Genomic DNA, 18,253 nt, shown 5'->3' with positions numbered 1-18,253 from the left:
ATTTTCTATTTACACCCAGTAACCCCCCTCCGTCATGTCCGTCCTCTTCCTCCATAGTCACTGTGACGTCTTTTATCTCCAGCAGATGATAATACACACATATATAGTGTGGAAACCTAGATTAACCCCTTTAGGGGCAGGACTTTCCCCACCACTTACGGGGCTGGAACATTCTCTTCATTTTGGAGAGGTGTCACCTTTCCCACCTTAGCCGTCTCTCATAACAAGGGATGGCATTTGGGTTCTACTGAAATTTGACCTCAGTTTCCAGGATTTGAATTTGAGTTAAATTTGTGAGTGATTCACTTATTGATAATTCCCTACATATAATGTTGGAAGGTGAATAACCCAGTAGTGCTGTAATTTTGTCCCATCACCAGGTTGGCTGGAGCTGATTGAGGACTGAATTGTCCCCTACTAAGGGCTCCAGACAGCCATCTTGGGAAGGACAGGGTCTCTTGGTGGGCACTGAAATCCTGTGAGGTTTGGGCACTCATCTTGGACACAGAAGTGATTACATAGCACCCTCTGGGTCATTGAGGTGGACCCACAGTGTGGGAATAGGATAGGGACAGAACCCCACTTGTCAGGGAGAGAACAGGTGTAATGGCAGGTGTGACAAACTAGGAACGCAGAGAGAGAGAGAGAGCACACAGAGGTGAATCCCAAGGAACCCGATCTACGGGTATTTATTGAGGAACTTGAAGGTACAGGAAGGGTGGGAGTAGGACCCAACACAAAGGAATAGCTTGCAGGGCAAAATTGTGCAACGGCAGAGAGAGCGGTCTTCAGGAAAGGAGAAATGGTCCACAGAACAAACAGAAGGCTTGGCACAGAAGAGTGATCCTCAGGGCGGCAATATGGAACAGCAACGGTGGGACAGTCCACAAGGCAAACAGAAGCACAGCAATGCAGAGTGATCCTCTGGATGACAATATGGAACAGCAAAGGGGAGACAGTCTACAGGGCAAACAAAAGCACAGTAATGGGGAGTGATCCTCAGGAAGGCAATACGGGACAGCAAAGGGGAGATAGATCACAGGGCAAATAAAAGCACAGTAATGGGGCGTGATCCTCAGGAAGGCAATACGGGATAGCAAAGGGGAGATAGATCACAGGACTGATCCTCCAGGCAGCAATATGGAACAGCAAAGGGGAGATAGTCCATTGGCAAACAGAAGCACAACAATGCAGAGTGATCCTCTGGACGGCAATATGGGACGGCAAAGGGGAGATCGTCCACAGGCTAATGGAGGCACAGCAATGCAGAGTAATCCTCCGGAGGGCAATATGGGACAGTAAAGGGGAGATAGATCACAAGCCAAACAGAAACACAGCATCGCAGAGTGATCATCTGGGACAGCAAAGGGGAGATAGTTCACATGGCAATCAGAGGGCCTCCGCGGGGATTCAGCCCTTGGCACCCAGGGCAGAGCAGAGTTGGCACCACCGGGCTAAGCTATTGGCACACGGAGCACAGCAGAGTTGGCACAACTGGGGTAAGTCCTCAGCATGCAGAGCAGAGTTGGCACAGCCGGTGTCTTGCCGAGAAAGTTCCCTCGGTGGATAAGGACCCCCCCCTCTACTGCGCAGGCGCAGCGCTTGAGCAGTAGGAACAACAAGGAAGCCGCCGAAAAGAGCCGAAGCTGAACATCTGAGTCAGCTGTACACGGTGCCTGCGCACTACATTCTACCCTATGTCCACGTTAAAGCCCCACCATCCAAGTGGACATAGAGTCAGAATAATAATATGCCGAGCGCAGCGAGGCCGTGCCCGAAGCGTGGCGAGCGTAGCTAGCCTGCGCGGGGCCTTTTACAAACTTTTTTTTATTAAAATAGTCTTCGCACGCAGGCGCCGTGTACAGCTGACTCCGGTGTTCAGCTTCGGCTCTTTTCAGCGGCTCCCTTGTAGTTCCTACTGTGCAAGCGCTGCGCCTTATAAGGGGGTACTTATCTGCCGAGGGGAACTTTCTCGGCAGAACACCGGGGTAAGTCCTTGACACACAGAGAAGAGAGGACAGGCAGGGCAACCCTTGAAGGATTCGGGGCACCACAGTAAAGAGGGCCCCCACAGGTTCTGGCAGCAAGTGGCCCCCATAGAAAATGAGTCTACAAAGAGGGGGAAAAGGGAAGTTCCAGTGTCTGGAGTGCAGCACAGACAATATGGAAATTATATATCCAACAGCCCTGGGATACAGAAAGTAGTACACCATCCATACTGAACTATCAGACTCAGCAGCTCTAAGACCCTTCTAGTCTCCTTCCAGACATAAGTTCCCCTGTGTCCATCACTGGGGAAAGCTCATAAAAGTCTGACATTTTCAGCCAGCATAGGGATATTATATTGTACTTTGAATTCACCCAAGACTCAAGCATCCAACGCTTGGTGCCAGCGCATCTGGTTTTCTCCAGCTACAGGACAAAATGCTGTCTGTGTTTCCTACCAGGATTAACGTCATCTCCTAGCCTTTTCGGGGCATAGAAACTCATAGATTAATTAAGCAAACTGACTGCTTTACACACTGTTGATTGCAACACAACACAAAAAATAAAGAGTGAGAGTGCAGGTCTCTCTTAAAGCTCCAGCACCATCGGCGAGAGCTCCATGAACAACCTTCCACAGTCTACACAACAGCCACTGGGGACTCAAAGCAACAAAGAAATTTTGGTATCCTCTCACTAGGAAAGAGCTCCCTGTGCACCCAGCAAGCCTTTCATCATATTGCTTTGCGGTAACCACTTAGTAGCCAGTTGTAACAGGTTGTGCCTTTGAGACCCTAGTTACCATTCATCATGATATCTCAATGTATCCAGTGTGCCCAGACAGCCACAGTCACCCCAAGGCAGATAATCTCCCTCTTACATTTTGCATAGTCCTTGGCATCAGCTGCCTGTAGGTCGTAGTATCCCTTTTAAAATGATATGAAATAAGTGTATATGCAGCGCCAACTCGAATAATAAAAAAATCTTCAAATATAACAATTATGCCGCGTACACACGGTCGGACTTTTCGTCTACAAAAGTCCGACGGATGACGACGGACTAAAGCTGGCTGACAATCAGATCGTGTGTGGGCTTCCCCGGACTTTCAGCTGACTTTTCCAGCCGCAAATCTGACGGACTTTAGATTTGAAACATGCTTCAAATCTTTACGTCGTAACTACGCCGGACCCAGAAATCCGCTCGTCTGTGTGCTAGTCCGACAGACAAAAACCCACGCTAGGGCAGCTATTGGCTACTGGCTATCAACTTCCTTATTTTAGTCCGGTGTACGTCATCACGTACGAATCCGCCGGACTTTTGTGTGATCGTATGTAGGCACGTCCGTTCGTAAGAAAGTCTGCCGCAAGTCTGCCGCAAGTCCGCCAAAAGTCCGCCAAAAGTCTGACAAAAGTCCGTCGAAAGTCTGTCGGACAGGCTGTCGGACAGGCTGTCGGACTTTTGTAGCCAAAAAGTCCAACCGTGTGTACGCGGCATTAGACCTCAAATATAACCTTCAGTGTAAAGTGCAAGTGCAATATAAATATCAAATCCAATAAAAAACACAATAGTCCATAATAAGCAAAAATGTGTGCAAAAAAACCCCACGTGCAAAGATAGCACTAATGTAAAGTATTTGATGTGCAAAAAATAGCTTCAATGTCCAATAACGGACGTGCAGCAAAATAAAGTGCGGTGATGCAAAAGATGAACTTCAAATTCTTATTATGTAGTAAAAAGTCTCCTCCACCAACATCCGTGATCCACCACAAGTGAGCCCCAGCCTCTTATCTCAAAGAAAGACCACAATGCAGACCAGTAGAGATCTGAGGGCCAGTGATACCACTAGGCAAACTAGGCAGCCGCCTAGGGTGCCCGGCCACTGGTGATCCTACTCTCTTCTATCTGCAGCAAGCAACTAAGTCTCAGCATCAGCAGGCAGCCATCACTCTGTTCGCACATAGTGTCAGAGGCGCAGCAAGCAAACATTAATTGATGGGCACTGGTAGGCTGCATTGATGGGCGTTGGTGAGGCTGCATTTGATGGGCGCTGGTGAGGCTGCATTTAATGGGCGCTGGTAGGCTGCATTTGATGGACGCTTTTGAGGCTGTATTTGATGGGCACTGGTGAGGCTTCATTTGATGAGCACTGGTGAAGTCGCATTGATGTGCGCTCGTAGGCTGCATTTGATGGGCGCTGGTGAGGCTGCATTTGATGGGCGCTGGTGAGGCTGCATTTGATGGACGCTGGTGAAGTTGCATTGATGTGCGCTCATAGGCTGCATTGATGGGAGCTGGTGAGGCTGCATTTGATGGGCGCTGGTGAGGCTGCATTGATGGGCACTCGTTGGCTGCATTGATGGGCGCTGGTGAGGGAGCATTGATGGGCTATGGTAGGCTGGATTGATGGTCACTGGTGAGGCTGAATTTGATGGCCCTGGTGAGGCTGCATTTGATGGTCGCTGGTGAGGCTGCATTTGATGGGCGCTGGTGAGGCTGCATTTGATGGGCGCTGGTGAGGCTGCATTTGATGGGCGCTGGTGAGGCTGCATTTGATGGGAGCTGGTGAGGCTGCATTTAATGGGCGCTGGTGTGCTACATTTGATGGGCCCTTCATTAAAAAGGTGGGGTTTACATGGGCAGGGAAAAGTGGGTGGAGTCAGGGGTGGAGCCAAGGGGGCGGCAAAATTAGGTTTCGCCTAGGGTGTCAAAAATCCTTGCAACAGCGCTGGATCCTCTCCTTGCAATGTCACATAAAGTTGCGGTATAAAGGAATGGCGATGGATAAAGATAAGCAATGTAATCCTTCTATATAAATTAATCTTCCTTTGACTCCTCCGCTCTCCTCCATTTGACACTCATAAGAAAGAAAAGGAGATCTCCATAGTGTAGTATTTTAATAAAAATACATTTATTCAAAACTAGTAACTCACATAAAATTCCACAGTAGTCAGCATCGATCTAATCATGAACTTCCGGTCTGGACCGGAAGCAGAGGCATCTCCCTAATCAGGCAAATTCCACAATAGTCAGCATCGATCTAATCATGGACTTCCGGTCTTGACCAGAAGCAGAGGCGTCTCCCTAATTAGGCAAATTAGACGGTCGCCTTAGGCCTCGCACTTGCAGGGGCCTTGCGGCCACCTAGTTTGCCTACTGTGTGTGGAAGTGGGAAAGAATGTCCCCTGGTCAGTGTCCCTGAGTTGGACTGGCTGTAGGGTACGCCGGGACCGCGGGGCCGCATATCCGAACAAGTGCTGCCTTCCCCCCGGGCTCCCCTTTCACTCACTATGTAGTGTATGGATGCTTCAACACTCTGCCCCGCCCACCACACACTCTGCAAATCAGAAGTTGATGTAGTCCTGTATCCAATGAGGGTGCTGCTGACATCTTCCTCCTCACCCACCACGTGTGCCTGGCTCTCTGTACTAGTTATGCAGCGAGTGCTCAGAGGAGCATGAAGATGTCGGGAGGAGGGGGAAACCGGAGATGACAGGGGAGGCACACTTAGGACTGGACACAGGTGAGCTGTGCCATTGCTGCATGTTATCATAGTGGCTCTGTACGCTACAGCATTGTCTATGGGAGCTGTATAGTGTGTGCTGGGGGCACCGGCTCCTTCCCAATGCGTTGCGTCACAGATCACGTGACTTTCTCAAACCTTATGAGTGTTAAATGGAGGAGAGTGGAGAAGTCTAAGGAGGATTCATTTATATAAAAGGATTACATTGCTTATCTTTATCCATCGCCATTCCTTTATACTGCAACTTTATGGAACATTGCTAGGAGAGGATTTCTACTGATCTGCAGTGACCTGAAGCGCCATAAGACCCATTGGGGGTCTTTCTTTGAGGTGAGACGCTGGGGCTCACTTGTGGTGGATCACGGATGTTGGTGGAGATTTTTTACTACATAATACGAATTTGAAGCTCATAGTACATAGTTACACAGTAGGTGAGGTTGAGGTCATCTTTTGCATCACTGCACTTTATTTTGTTGCATGTCCATTATTGGACATTGAAGCTATTTTTTGCAATCCTATTTTTTAGAATACTTTACTTTAGTGCTATCTTTGCATGTGGGTTTGTTTGCACAGATTTTTTTGCTCATTATTGACTATTGTGTTTTTTATTGGATTTGATATTTATATTGTACCTGCACCTGCACTTTACCCTGAAAGTTATATTTGATTTGAAGTTTTTTTATGATTTGAGTTGGCACCGCATATACACTTATTTCATATCATTTTTTTGTGGAGACACTTTTATTTATGTTGGCTGCCATACAGGATATACTTAATTGATTGGTTTGCATATCAGACTACTCTATTCAAGTATCCCTTTTGTGGTTCCGCTGGTAAAAATGGGGCAATGAGGCTGATCGACTGGTCAGGAAGGCCTTTGTGTCATCATGAGGACTACATTTCTGTACGCAATGGCTCATCATTACTGGCACTGGGTTTCTATGGTTGAAAACCACCTTCAACCTTTCTACTAAATGGCCACCTGGGTTTTTTCTGAGACTCCAGTTGTAGCACCTAAGACTGCTGAGCCTGTATCAACAAAGCCAAAGTCTCCTTATGGGGCCAATTGCCTTCCTCAAAAGCCTGTTCCTGATGGGCCTGAACTTCCTCATGCCAGCGGAGGCATATAGTTACGCCTGTATAGCCTCCTGCTGGACCACCATGGCTTAAACCGTAGGAACATGTGGAAATGACCTTTTATAAAGAAATCACAATTGAGGTTTCTTACCCAGCTAGCAGGTACAGGATGTACCTTTTATATACCACTTAACTCTGATATTTACCAAGCAAATGCGTTTTAGAAATAAAAACATTAGAGAGAAGCAACCTATATATTTGCCAATTCAGCATAACATCAGCCCGCCTTTTAGCACCTTACATCCCCATCCTAATATTGTACAACCAATACAGTCCAGATCATTTTCCATCTACAGAAAACCTACATAGATCACATGACCACATGAGAATGGAGGAGGACCGGAGTCACATCACTGAGAGGATACTAAACCTCACCCTGGAGATCATCTACCTGCTGACCGGAGAGGTGAGGAGGATTCTGGGAGGTCACATGACATCATTCTTATCTCTATTATTAAAATACAGACCTGACCGGAGAGGTGAGGAGGATTCTGGTAATTTGACATTATGTTACTGTTTTTATTGCATACAGAGTTTTCCTCTTCTGAAGTCAGGTGATCATATGACCATCACAGTGCCTCCATGTGACTCCCCACAACCTGAGAGACACAACATGCAGAAGATTCTAGAAATCACCAAGAAGATGATGGAGCTGCTGACAGGAGAGGTGAGCGGTGCTGGGAATTCTGGGACATTATCCAGTAACAGACAAGGGATGTGTCTGGATGGTGACTGTATCATTGTGTGTGTCAGGTTCCTATAAGGTGTCAGGATGTCACTGTCTATTTCTCCATACAGGAGTGGGAGTATTTAGAAGGACACAAGGATCTCTACAAGGACGTCATGATGGACAATCAGCCGCCCCTCACATCACCGGGTAAGAGGAGGCTTTATTGTAAAGGAGAGAGCAGTACGGAGGGTCCACCTAGATCCTCCATCATCTGATAAACACATAGAAACAATGTATTCAGTCAGTGTGTGTGTTTCCTACAGATGGATTCAGTAATGGGAACCCACCAGAGAGATGTCCCCGTCCTCTGTATTCCCGGGATTCCACACAGGAAGATCACACCATCCCTCACCATCATCAGGTAGATGAGGAACAATCACTGATAGTATCATTAGGATCTGTACATTATCTGCATTGTTACAGTTTATATCATTTTCATTATATATTCAGAGTAGAAACCTGAGAGATTCTAAAGTTGAGGTTAAAGAAGAGATAAAAGAGGAGGATGATGAGGATGAGGTGATGGAGGAGTCAGAGTCTCTAAAAGTACACAAGGATCTGTACCAGGACACCATGGTGGAGTCTTCCAGCTACAGAAACCCACCAGAGAGATGTCCCCGTCCTCTGTATTCCCGGGATTCCACACACGAAGGTCACACCATCCCTCACCATCATCAGGTGGGTGGAGTTGAGGGTCTGGAACATAAAGTGATTGAACACTCTGACATGTGGAGATGATGTGTGGACTCTACAAGATGATATTTTGTATGTGATCTCACATCATAAATACTTCTATTTTACAGATGTTATTTTCTGCCATTCTGTTGGTTTAGGGTGAAGATCTGACGAACGTGAAAGTTGAGGATGAAGTAGAAGAGAGGTATGTGAGGGATGATCAGCAATATACAGAGGAGGCTGGAATGATGAGGACATTCAAAGAGGAGGACACTCCTACAGAGATCAGCACAGGTGAGACATACTATATTCTTCTGTTATCTCTGCTCTGTTACTGCACACTGATTGGTCCAGAGTAGGGAGGCAGATGAGTGATATCAGACAATATTAAAGTGTTACTAAACCCACAACAATAAAATCAGTCTGTATATGCAGCATAGCATGCTTGTTATACTCACTGTGGAACTTAAGGGGTTAATCCTCTGCATTCTGTAAAAAGGCTGTTTTGTCATGTATGCACGGATCCTTTCCTCCTGTACTGCCTATCTGGGAAAGGCCAGCTAACACAGGCAGGCAACCTGCACATGCTCAGTTGTGCCTTTTATGCTGGAGAGAACATTTACTTGTTCTCAGAGCTAGCCAGGTCAATCCATATTGACATCACAGATGTGGGCGTGTATACAGGCTGTAGTGAAAATCTCCCCCTTCCTGAACTTTCAGCACTGGAGAAACTGTGCAGTTTATCATGTAAGCGTGGTATAGAGATCAACCAAAAAGGTATATAGTGGCAATATTTTAATGTAAAAAGAAGATTTATAAGCTGTGGACACTGTGGGGGGGAACGGATGAACTATTTTCATATTACTGGGTTTATTAACACTTTAAGATGATAATACTCACTGACACCTGTGCTGCACATTATTTCTTCTTTTTTTTTTCTGAAAAAAAACAACTTTTCTCTGTTCTGCAGACACAATTTATGTACTCAGACATACTGTACATTCTGAGTTCATCCGGCAGTATTAAGCACAGTAGCACAGATATGATTATACAGATTTGCCTTTTCATAGCTTGGTCCATCTTGTTTTTCTCCAACCTATACCTAAATGTTGAAATAAAACTATATTTATTAATAATAAATATTTTTAAATAGTTAGATTGGACCAAGTTGTACCAATGTATATTATAGCGTGCCTGGAAATATTCTTTAACAGTCTTGCTGGGATGAAAAGTAGTCGGGCCATTGAGCCATTATTGCTTGGCCCTTAGGGTTTGATATAAAATTTAAGGGTTGCCCCAAAAATAAACTGTTGTGGGGTCCTCCCATTTTCTACTAAACCATCAGTTATAGTTGGAATCCAAGGAGGAACCCTATGGCCCTTGTACAGAATCAGCAGAAAGAGCAAGTCCAGGAAGCGAGCGAAGATCAGTAACAGCCAGGCAAAGCAGTAGAGAATCAGCAGGAAGAGCAAGTCCAGGAAGCAAGCCAAAAATAGTAATAGCCAGGCAAAGCAGTAGAGAATCAGCAGCCAAAGGAGAGTCCTGTAATCAGGCCGAGGTCAAGGGAAACCAGATGAGCAGGTTCTGAGGCAAAGCCCAGAGATAAGCTGGGTCATGCAAGGGTAGGCAAATACAGGGGGTCAGGTCTCAGGAAAAAGCTGAAGACCATTCAGCAACCTCTCAAAGAGACAGATGGGGGCCAAGTGTGCATGCTAATTGCTACGGGCACGCGGTATTGTCGTCTGAAATTTCCCTTTTGCTTAGATGTATGAGTGAGTGTGCAATGCGCACGCACATGAGCATAAGTCCGCACTGGCCTTCTGATCCCTGGAATCTGGTTTAGTTTACATTGCCCAGCATCTGAAACAGCAACCACTGGGTGCTCATCCCTTTTTATGTAGATTCTGGGGTTCATCTGGCAGTATTAGGTTGAGTTTTTTTCTTAGTTACAGTAGCATAGATATATTAACACAGATTGGCCCATCTTCTTCAAGCAGACTTGTAGCTTAAGGAGTGACATAAAAAACTGAAACACATTGTTGTATTCAGCATTTTGTTTTTTTCATATCAGACATTTATGAATTTCTAATGTCTGGTTATCAATAAACCATCTGGTCACTGCTGAAGGTCATCCTAAGAACCAATAGAGAGGCATACACAGTAGTTTGTTTAAAACAGGAGGTTGTAAATAAGAAGTAATCACCTGGGAGACGATTCACACATTCCCTGGGGTGGGTTGTGGCGATAAGAAAGCAAATCCTGGACCTCCGCATGGGATGAAGATGAGAATTCCCTATCACCAGAAACCAAGGCCTTTGGTCACTTTTTCTATGCTAAAGGGTCTACAAGTCTGAACTTAAACATCTTAAATATCAGAGATCACTTGACCAGTACCTAGGTTTGTGGTTGTGTGAAGAGCAAGCACCTCCCAGTCCTCATTGGTTCCTGCTCTTCTGACAAGGCTGTGTAATTGTAGAAGTGATCTGGGAGGAACAAAGGCCCTTTACTGAAGTCACAGCTGGTTGGAACATCCACAGAGAACGTCTGCTCCAGATGGAATCTTGATATAAGTGAATGAACCCCCTTATATATAATGATCATGTTTTTATATTTTCCAGGACACACCATCAAGGAACCCTCAAAGGATTATCTCGCTTTACCTCCAGGTTGTAAAATGAAAGAGGAGGACATTACAAGAGATTGTGCAGGAGAAAAGACAATGCGCTCAGCTGCAGATGGTGGACTTCACAGTGTATATAGACTACCGAATGCCTCTGACTCTGAGCAACCTTTGAGGGATGGTGTCGGAATTCAGGGGAAAGAGAAATTTTCCTGTCCTGAATGTGGGGAATGTTTTAGCTCTGAATTAAGCCTTACTGCACATCAGAGATCTCACATGGATGAGAAGGTTCATTCCTGTTCTGAGTGTGGGGAATGTTTCCTTCTTAAATCAGAACTCATCATACATTTCAGAGCTCACATGGGCAAGAGGCCAAATTCTTGCTTTGAGTGCGGGAAATGTTTTACACAGAAATCAATTCTTGTTAGACATCTGAGATCTCACACGGGGGAGAAGCCGTATTCCTGCCCTGAGTGTGGGAAATTTTGTTTGCAGAAATCAGATCTTGTTAAACATCAAAGATCTCACACAGGGGAGAAGCCGTATCCTTGCCCTGAATGTGGGAAATGTTTTATACAGATATCAAATCTATTTAGACATCAGAGATCTCACACAGGGGATAAGCCAGATTCCTTCCCTGAGTACACAAAATGTATTTTACAGAATAAAAGCCTTGTTAGACACCAGGGATTGCATACAGAGGAGAAGCCACATTCTTGCCCTGAGTGTGGGAAATGTTTTACATGGCATTCAAACCTTGTTAGACATCAGAGATGTCACACAAGGGAGAAGCCGTATTCTTGCCCTGAGTGTGGGAATTGCTATTCACAGAAAATACACCTTGTTCTACATGTGAGATCTCACACAGGAGAGAAGCCGTATTCCTGCCCTGAGTGCGAGAAATGTTATGCACGGAAAGAACACCTTGTTAGACATCTGAGATCTCACACTGGGGAGAGGCCATACTCTTGCCCTGAGTGTGGGAAATGTTTTTTACGGAAAACTCATCTTGTTAGACATCAAAGATCTCACAGAGTTGTGTAGTGATGAGTTGAACATTTCTGGGTTCAGCTCCTGGGAGGTTCACTGAACTGCTCTTAGGTTCAGAATGTCAATGGGAGCAGAAACTTTCAAATCAATTCAGGCCATTTTTAAGGCTAATATGTGGGCTGGCTCCACTTTCTCAATCTCTTTTTTTTTTTTTTTTTTTTAAGCTTACGGGGTTCTTGGGCTACACCAGGCAGTAGAAGGGGTCACTTGCCGTGCACAAGGGTACCTTCTGTGTGTGCACACATTCACCAATGCCTGGAACTGGGTGGAGGCCATGTTCAGATAAAATAAACCTTAAGGCGGCTGCCGACTTAGAGATGAGCCATGCACTTTCCGACGGGAAATGTTCGATGTGAGCTTGTTGTCCGACCGTGTGTATGCTTCATCGAACATTTGCTGTCGAAATTTCCTCCCACAAATGTTTGGGAGCAGGTTCTCAAATTTTCCGCCAACTTCACTTTGTTGTCCGAAAGTCCGAGCGTGTGTACACAAGTCCGTCGCACAAAAGTTCACGCATGCTCAGAATCAAGCAGAAGGAGCCGCACTGGCTATTAAACTTAATTTTTCTCGGCTTGTCATACGTCTTGTAGGTCACCGCATTGCCACGTTCGTAATTGTTGGCCAACATTTGTGTGACCGTGTGTATGCAAGACAAGTTTGAGCCAACATCCTTCGGAAAAAAATCCACGGTTTTGTTGGCGGAAAGTCCGATCATGTGTACGCGGCATAAGTGTATTTTTTTTGCTTTGAAAAACGGCTGCGCAAATACTGTGTGACATAAAAAATTGCAACACCCACTGTTTTATTCTCAAGGGCCTCTGCTTAAAAAATATATAATGTTTGGGTAATTTTCTAGCAAACAAAATGTAGATTTTGACATGTATGAGAGAATTGACCTGGGTGACAAGTGGTTAAAGATATAGAGGTTGTAATCAAGAGCTCAATTGCAGTGTTTGCTGATACCACATTATGCCAGGAAATGACTTTGGCACAGCATGTAGTATCATTACAGGAAGACCTTGAAAAAAGTAGGGGGTTGGGCAGCTACAGTGGGGCAAAAAAGTATTTAGTCAGCCACCAATTGTGCAAGTTCTCCCACTTAAAAAGATGAGAGAGGCCTGTAACTGTCATCATAGGTATACCTCAACTATGAGAGACAAAATGTGGAAACAAATCCAGACAATCATATTGTCTGATTTTTATAAGAATTTATTTGCAAATTATAGTGGAAAATAAGTATTTGGTCACCTACAAACAAGCAAGATTTCTGGCTCTCACAGACCTGTATCTTCTTCTTTAAGAGGCTCCTCTGTCCTCCACTCATTACCTGTATTAATGGTACCTGTTTGAACTTGTTATCAGTATAAAAGACACCTGTCCACAACCTCAAACAGTCACACTCCAAACTCCACTATGGTGAAGACCAAAGAGCTGTCGAAGGACACCAGAAACAGAATTGTAGACCTGCACCAGGCTGGGAAGGCTGAATCTGCAATAGGCAAGCAGCTTGGTGTGAAGAAATCAACTGTGGGAGCAATAATTAGAAAATGTAAGACATACAAGACCACTGATAATCTCCCTCGATCTGGGGCTCCACGCAAGATCTCACCCCATGGGGTCAAAATGATCACAAGAACGGTGAGCAAAAATCCCAGAACCACACGGGGGGACCTAGTGAATGACCTGCAGAGAGCTGGGACCAACGTAACAAAGGCTACCATCAGTAACACACTATGCCGCCAGGGACTCAGATCCTGCAGTGCCAGACGTGTCCCCCTGCTTAAGCCAGTACATGTCTGGGCTCATCTGAGGTTTGCTAGAGAGCATTTGGATGATCCAGAAGAGGATTGGGAGAATGTCATATGGTCAGATGAAACCAAAGTAGAACTGTTTGGTAGAAACACAACTCGTCGTGTTTGAAGGAGAGAGAATGCTGAGTTGCAACCAAAGAACACCATACCTACTGTGAAGCATGGGGGTGGCAACATCATGATTTGGGGCTGTTTCTCTGCAAAGGGAACAGGACAACTGATCCGTGTACATGAAAGAATGAATGGGGCCATGTATCGTGAGATTTTGAGTGCAAATCTCCTCCCATCAGCAAGGGCATTGAAGATGAAACATGGATGGGTCTTTCAGCATGACAATGATCCCAAACACACCGCCTGGGCAACAAAGGAGTGGCTTCGTAAGAAGCATTTCAAGGTCCTGGAGTGGCCTAGCCAGTCTCCAGATCTCAACCCCATAGAAAACCTTTGGAGGGAGTTGAAAGTCCATGTTGCCCAGCGACAGCCCCAAAACATCACTGCTATAGAGGAGATCTGCATGGAGGAATGGGCCAACATACCAGCAACAGTGTGTGACAACCTTGTGAAGACTTACAGAAAACATTTGACCTCTGTCATTGCCAACAAAGGATATATAACAAAATATTGAGATGAACTTTTGATATTGACAAAATACTTATTTTCAACCATAATTTGAAAATAAATTCTTTCAAAAATCAGACAATGTGATTGTCTGAATTTGTTTACACATTTTGTCTCTCATAGTTGAGGTATACCTATGATGACAATTACAGGCCTCTCTCATCTTTTTAAGTGGGAGAACTTGCACAATTGGTGGCTGACTAAATACTTTTTTGCCCCACTGCACATGGTAGATGAGGTTTAAAAATTAGAAATGTAAAGTTATTCACTTGGGATGCACATTAGGAGGGGCTCCCCTGGGGGAATTGGTGATGGAAAAGAATCTGGGGGTGCTTTGTAGGTCACAGACTTGGCAATGACATGTAATGTCAAGCCACGGCTAACAAATCCAGATGACTACTCTCATGCAGTAATAGAACATACATTCCAGAGATAAATCATTCTTCTCCTTTACAAAACACTGATTCACCCTCATCTTCATTATGCTGTTCAATTTTGGTCACCAATCGTTGGGAAAGATGTTGTTAAATTAGAAAGAGTTCAGTCAAAGGCAACAAAATTATTAAGGGGGATGAAGGAGCCCAGCTATGAGGATCGATGACATAGATTAGAGTTATTCACTCCGAAGAAGAGCGGCTTAAAGCGGACCTTCAGTCATTTTTTCATCTTTCCATCTATTAAATCTTCTTCCTTTGTTGTTTTAAGTTTGGATAGTAAAACATTTTTTTTTGTGCCAGTAAATGCTTTATACAGCCCACTTCCTGTTTCTTGTCTGGTCATTAGCCTAGGCTTATGACATCATGACCAGCCATCACTCACTCTCGTTAGAGTTTGCCAGGGAGGGGGGAGGGTGAGTCATAAGAGGGCCAATGAGAGCTGCAGAGCTGGAGGTGTGCCTCTGTAAATCCAGGAAGTGATCATGCAGCAGCGTCAGCTGCCCAAAGTTAAAATGGATGCAGCCAGACTTAGTGGAGGGAGATTTCTACAGCATATTTGGCAAGTACAGAATCACAGTATATATAAAATAATATGCAAAGGGGTTGGAGGGAGACTTCAAAATGGCAAAGATGTTTTTATTACAAATTATGTGAGCAGACTGCAGTTCCTCTTTAAGAGAGGATACGATCACAATGTACAAATATAACAAAGGTGACTCCCGTAACTGTGATAAACTGTTTACTCTAAGGTCCCTGAAGAGGACACATGGCCACGATTTGAGGTTAGAAAAATAGGTTGTTTAACTTAAATGGAACTCCCTCCCCCAGGAAGTGCTATATACACTGCTCAAAAATTAAAGGAACACTTTTTATTCAGAGTATAGTATTAAGTCAATGAAACTCCTGGGATATTGATCTGGTTAGTTCAGTAGCAGAGGGGGTTGTTGATCAGTTTCAGCTGCTTTGGTGTTAATGAAATTAACAACAGGTGCACTAGATGGGCAACAATGAGACAACCTCCAAAACAAGAATAGTTTTACAGGTGGAGGCCACTTACATTTTTTTCCCTACTCATCTTTTCTGATGTTTTTTCACCAGTTTGGCATTTGGCTAGGGTTAGTGTCATTACTGGTAGCATGAAGCGATACCTGGACCCTATAGAGATTGCACAGGTAGTCCAACTCCTCCAGGATAGCACATCAATACGTGCCATTGCCAGAAGGTTTGCTGTGTCTCCCAGCACAGTCTCAAGCGCATGGAGGAGATTCCAGGAGACAGGGAGAGCTGGATAGGGCCATTGAAGGTTCTTTACTCATCAGCAGGACCGGTATCTGCTCCTTTGTGCAAGGAGGAACAGGATGAGCACTGCCAGAGCCCTACAAAATGATCTCCAGCAGGCCACTGGTGTGAATGTCTCTGACCAAACAATCAGAGACAGACTTCATGAGGGTCACCTGAGGGCCCAATGTCCTCTAGTGGGCCCTGTGCTCACTGCCTGGCATGGTTGAGTTTGATTGGCATTTGCCATTGAACACCAGAATTGGCAGGTTCGCCACTGGCGCCCTGTGCTTTTCACAGATGAGAGCAGGTTCTCCCTGAGCACATGTGACAGACGTGAAAGGGTCTGGAGAAGCCAGGGAGAACATTATGCTGCCTGTAACATCGTTAAGCATGACCGGTTTGGTGGTGGGTCAGTGATGATCTGGAGAGGCATATGCATGGAGGGACGCACAGACCTCTACAGGCTAGACAATGATACCCTGACTGCTATTAGGTATCGGGATGAAATCCTTGGACCTATTGTCAGACCCCAAACTGGTTCAGTGGGCCCTGGGTTCCTCCTGGTGCATGATAATGCCTGGCCTCATGTGGTGAGTGTATGCAGCCAGTTCCTGGAGGATGAAGGAATTGATACCATTGAATGGCCCCCACGCTCGCTTGACCTAAATCCAATAGAACACCTCTGGAACGTTATGTGTCGGCTCATCCGACACCACCAGGTTGCACCTCAGTGTCTGTTCAGGTGCTCAGTGATGCCCTGGTCCAGATCTGGGAGGAAATACCCCAGGACACCATCTGTTGTCTCATTACGAGCAGGCCCTGACGTTGTCAGGCATGCATACAAGCATGTGGGGGCCGTACAAAGTACCGATTACTTCGCTTAAGTAAACAAAAATCCTTGGACCGGCCCTGGTTCCCGCATTGATCACCTCACTGCCACTCTGCACAGAGTCCTGGAAACCTGCGGGATGAGGACACAATGGACAGTAGCCGAAATCCTGGGAAAGTCTTCCAAAATCTAAGACACTTGGAAACAATGACAAGTGCATATTCACAGTATGAGACATTTCTCTGGACTGCAGTGGTGATCTCACTAACACCAAGACAGATGTTCCGTCAGATTAGGTGACCTGTCATTTTTTATAACGGAAGTGACAATCCCTCACCACCATCTTGGTACACCCTGCACTAAGGATACAGTGAGAAGGCGGCAAGCGGGCATCTTTTTACACCTACCGAAGTCTTGCATTTCACACTTATTTTTACCAGTGAGCTTATATAGTCAAATACAGTATTTAGAAATCCATCACACTGTTTTGACGTTGAATTTTAAAAGCAGCGGGAAGCCTACTGATCTCACAGGTTTGCTAATCTGACAGAACACTGCTGCTTATAAAATTCAACATCAAAACAGTGAGACGGATTTCAAAATACTGTATTTGACTATATAAGCTGAGTTCACTGGTAAAAATAAGTGTGAAGCGCCAGACTCCAGTGGGTGTAAAAAGATGTCCGCTTGGCGACTTCTGACTGTAGGCTTACTGCGGATGAGTGCGGGGTGTACCAAGATGGCTGAGACGCAAGGTCACTTTCGTTACAAAATCTGACAGGTCGCCAAATCTGATGGAACACAGGCAGTGTCTGTCGAAAACTGACAGGAAGTGATGTCAGGTACAGACAGGAAGTTCCGGGTGAGAGGTGAGTGGGGAGGAAGTAGAGAGAAGACATTGCTGGAAGATGCAGCAGAGGAGGTAATAAGATCTTATTTTCTATTTACACCCAGTAACCCCCCGTCATGTTCCGTCCTCTTCCTCCATAGTCACTGTGACGTCTTTTATCTCCAGCAGATGATAATACACACATATATAGCGTGGAAACCTAGATTAACCCCTTCAGGGGCAGAAAATTTCCTTCATTTTGGAGATGTGTCTCACCTTCTCACTAGGGATGAGATGAACTTTGGTTGTTCAGTGAACTTCGAAGATGTTCAGATGCCAAACCCAAACCCCTCATTAATATCAGTGGGAGCCGAATGTGTAACATTTCTGGGCTAATAGTCAAGAGGCTGTCAAAAAATAGTATGGGGGTGGGCACTGTCCTGGGGAACATGAACCAATGCAAAATATCTTTTTAAAAACTCTGACCACGAGTAACAATTTTTTTTTAAATGTTTAAAGTGAAAAATGTTCAATTCCTTTAACCGCTTCAGCCCCGGAAGATAGAGGATGATTTGGGACTATATGCAAAAATGTGCTCATTAATACAGTATCATTAGCAGTAATCAGCAAAGATCTATGAAGGATCGTTCCTGCCAAATCAATCATTCTACAAGGACGTGAGCTGCCATCTAGATAAGGGAAGGCCTATGGGCGTCGTGTATCTGGATAAAGC

General features: G+C 45.1%; 2 protein-coding genes across 2 annotated transcripts in view; both read left to right on the top strand.

The window, feature by feature from the left end:
- The window catches only part of LOC141121544 (uncharacterized), an 88,328-nt gene extending 75,543 nt beyond the window's left edge, over nucleotides 1–12,785 (top strand). The window contains exons 9-12 of the mRNA XM_073611168.1: nucleotides 7,634–7,731; nucleotides 7,821–8,048; nucleotides 8,204–8,339; nucleotides 10,664–12,785. Coding sequence (XP_073467269.1) covers nucleotides 7,634–7,731; nucleotides 7,821–8,048; nucleotides 8,204–8,339; nucleotides 10,664–11,709 — 1,508 coding nt within the window. The 3' untranslated portion in view covers nucleotides 11,710–12,785. The remainder of the gene's footprint in view (nucleotides 1–7,633; nucleotides 7,732–7,820; nucleotides 8,049–8,203; nucleotides 8,340–10,663) is intronic.
- A 4,750-nt stretch (nucleotides 12,786–17,535) lies between these two features.
- LOC141121581 (uncharacterized) overlaps nucleotides 17,536–18,253 on the top strand; it is a 111,907-nt gene continuing 111,189 nt past the window's right edge. Inside the window, exon 1 of the mRNA XM_073611215.1 lies at nucleotides 17,536–17,613. The gene's annotated coding sequence lies outside the window, so the exon portion shown is untranslated. The remainder of the gene's footprint in view (nucleotides 17,614–18,253) is intronic.

The sequence above is a fragment of the Aquarana catesbeiana genome, unplaced genomic scaffold (genome assembly GCF_042186555.1).
Source record: "Aquarana catesbeiana isolate 2022-GZ unplaced genomic scaffold, ASM4218655v1 unanchor225, whole genome shotgun sequence".
NCBI lineage: Eukaryota > Metazoa > Chordata > Amphibia > Anura > Ranidae > Aquarana > Aquarana catesbeiana.
This window is presented reverse-complemented; position numbering and strand designations above follow the sequence as displayed.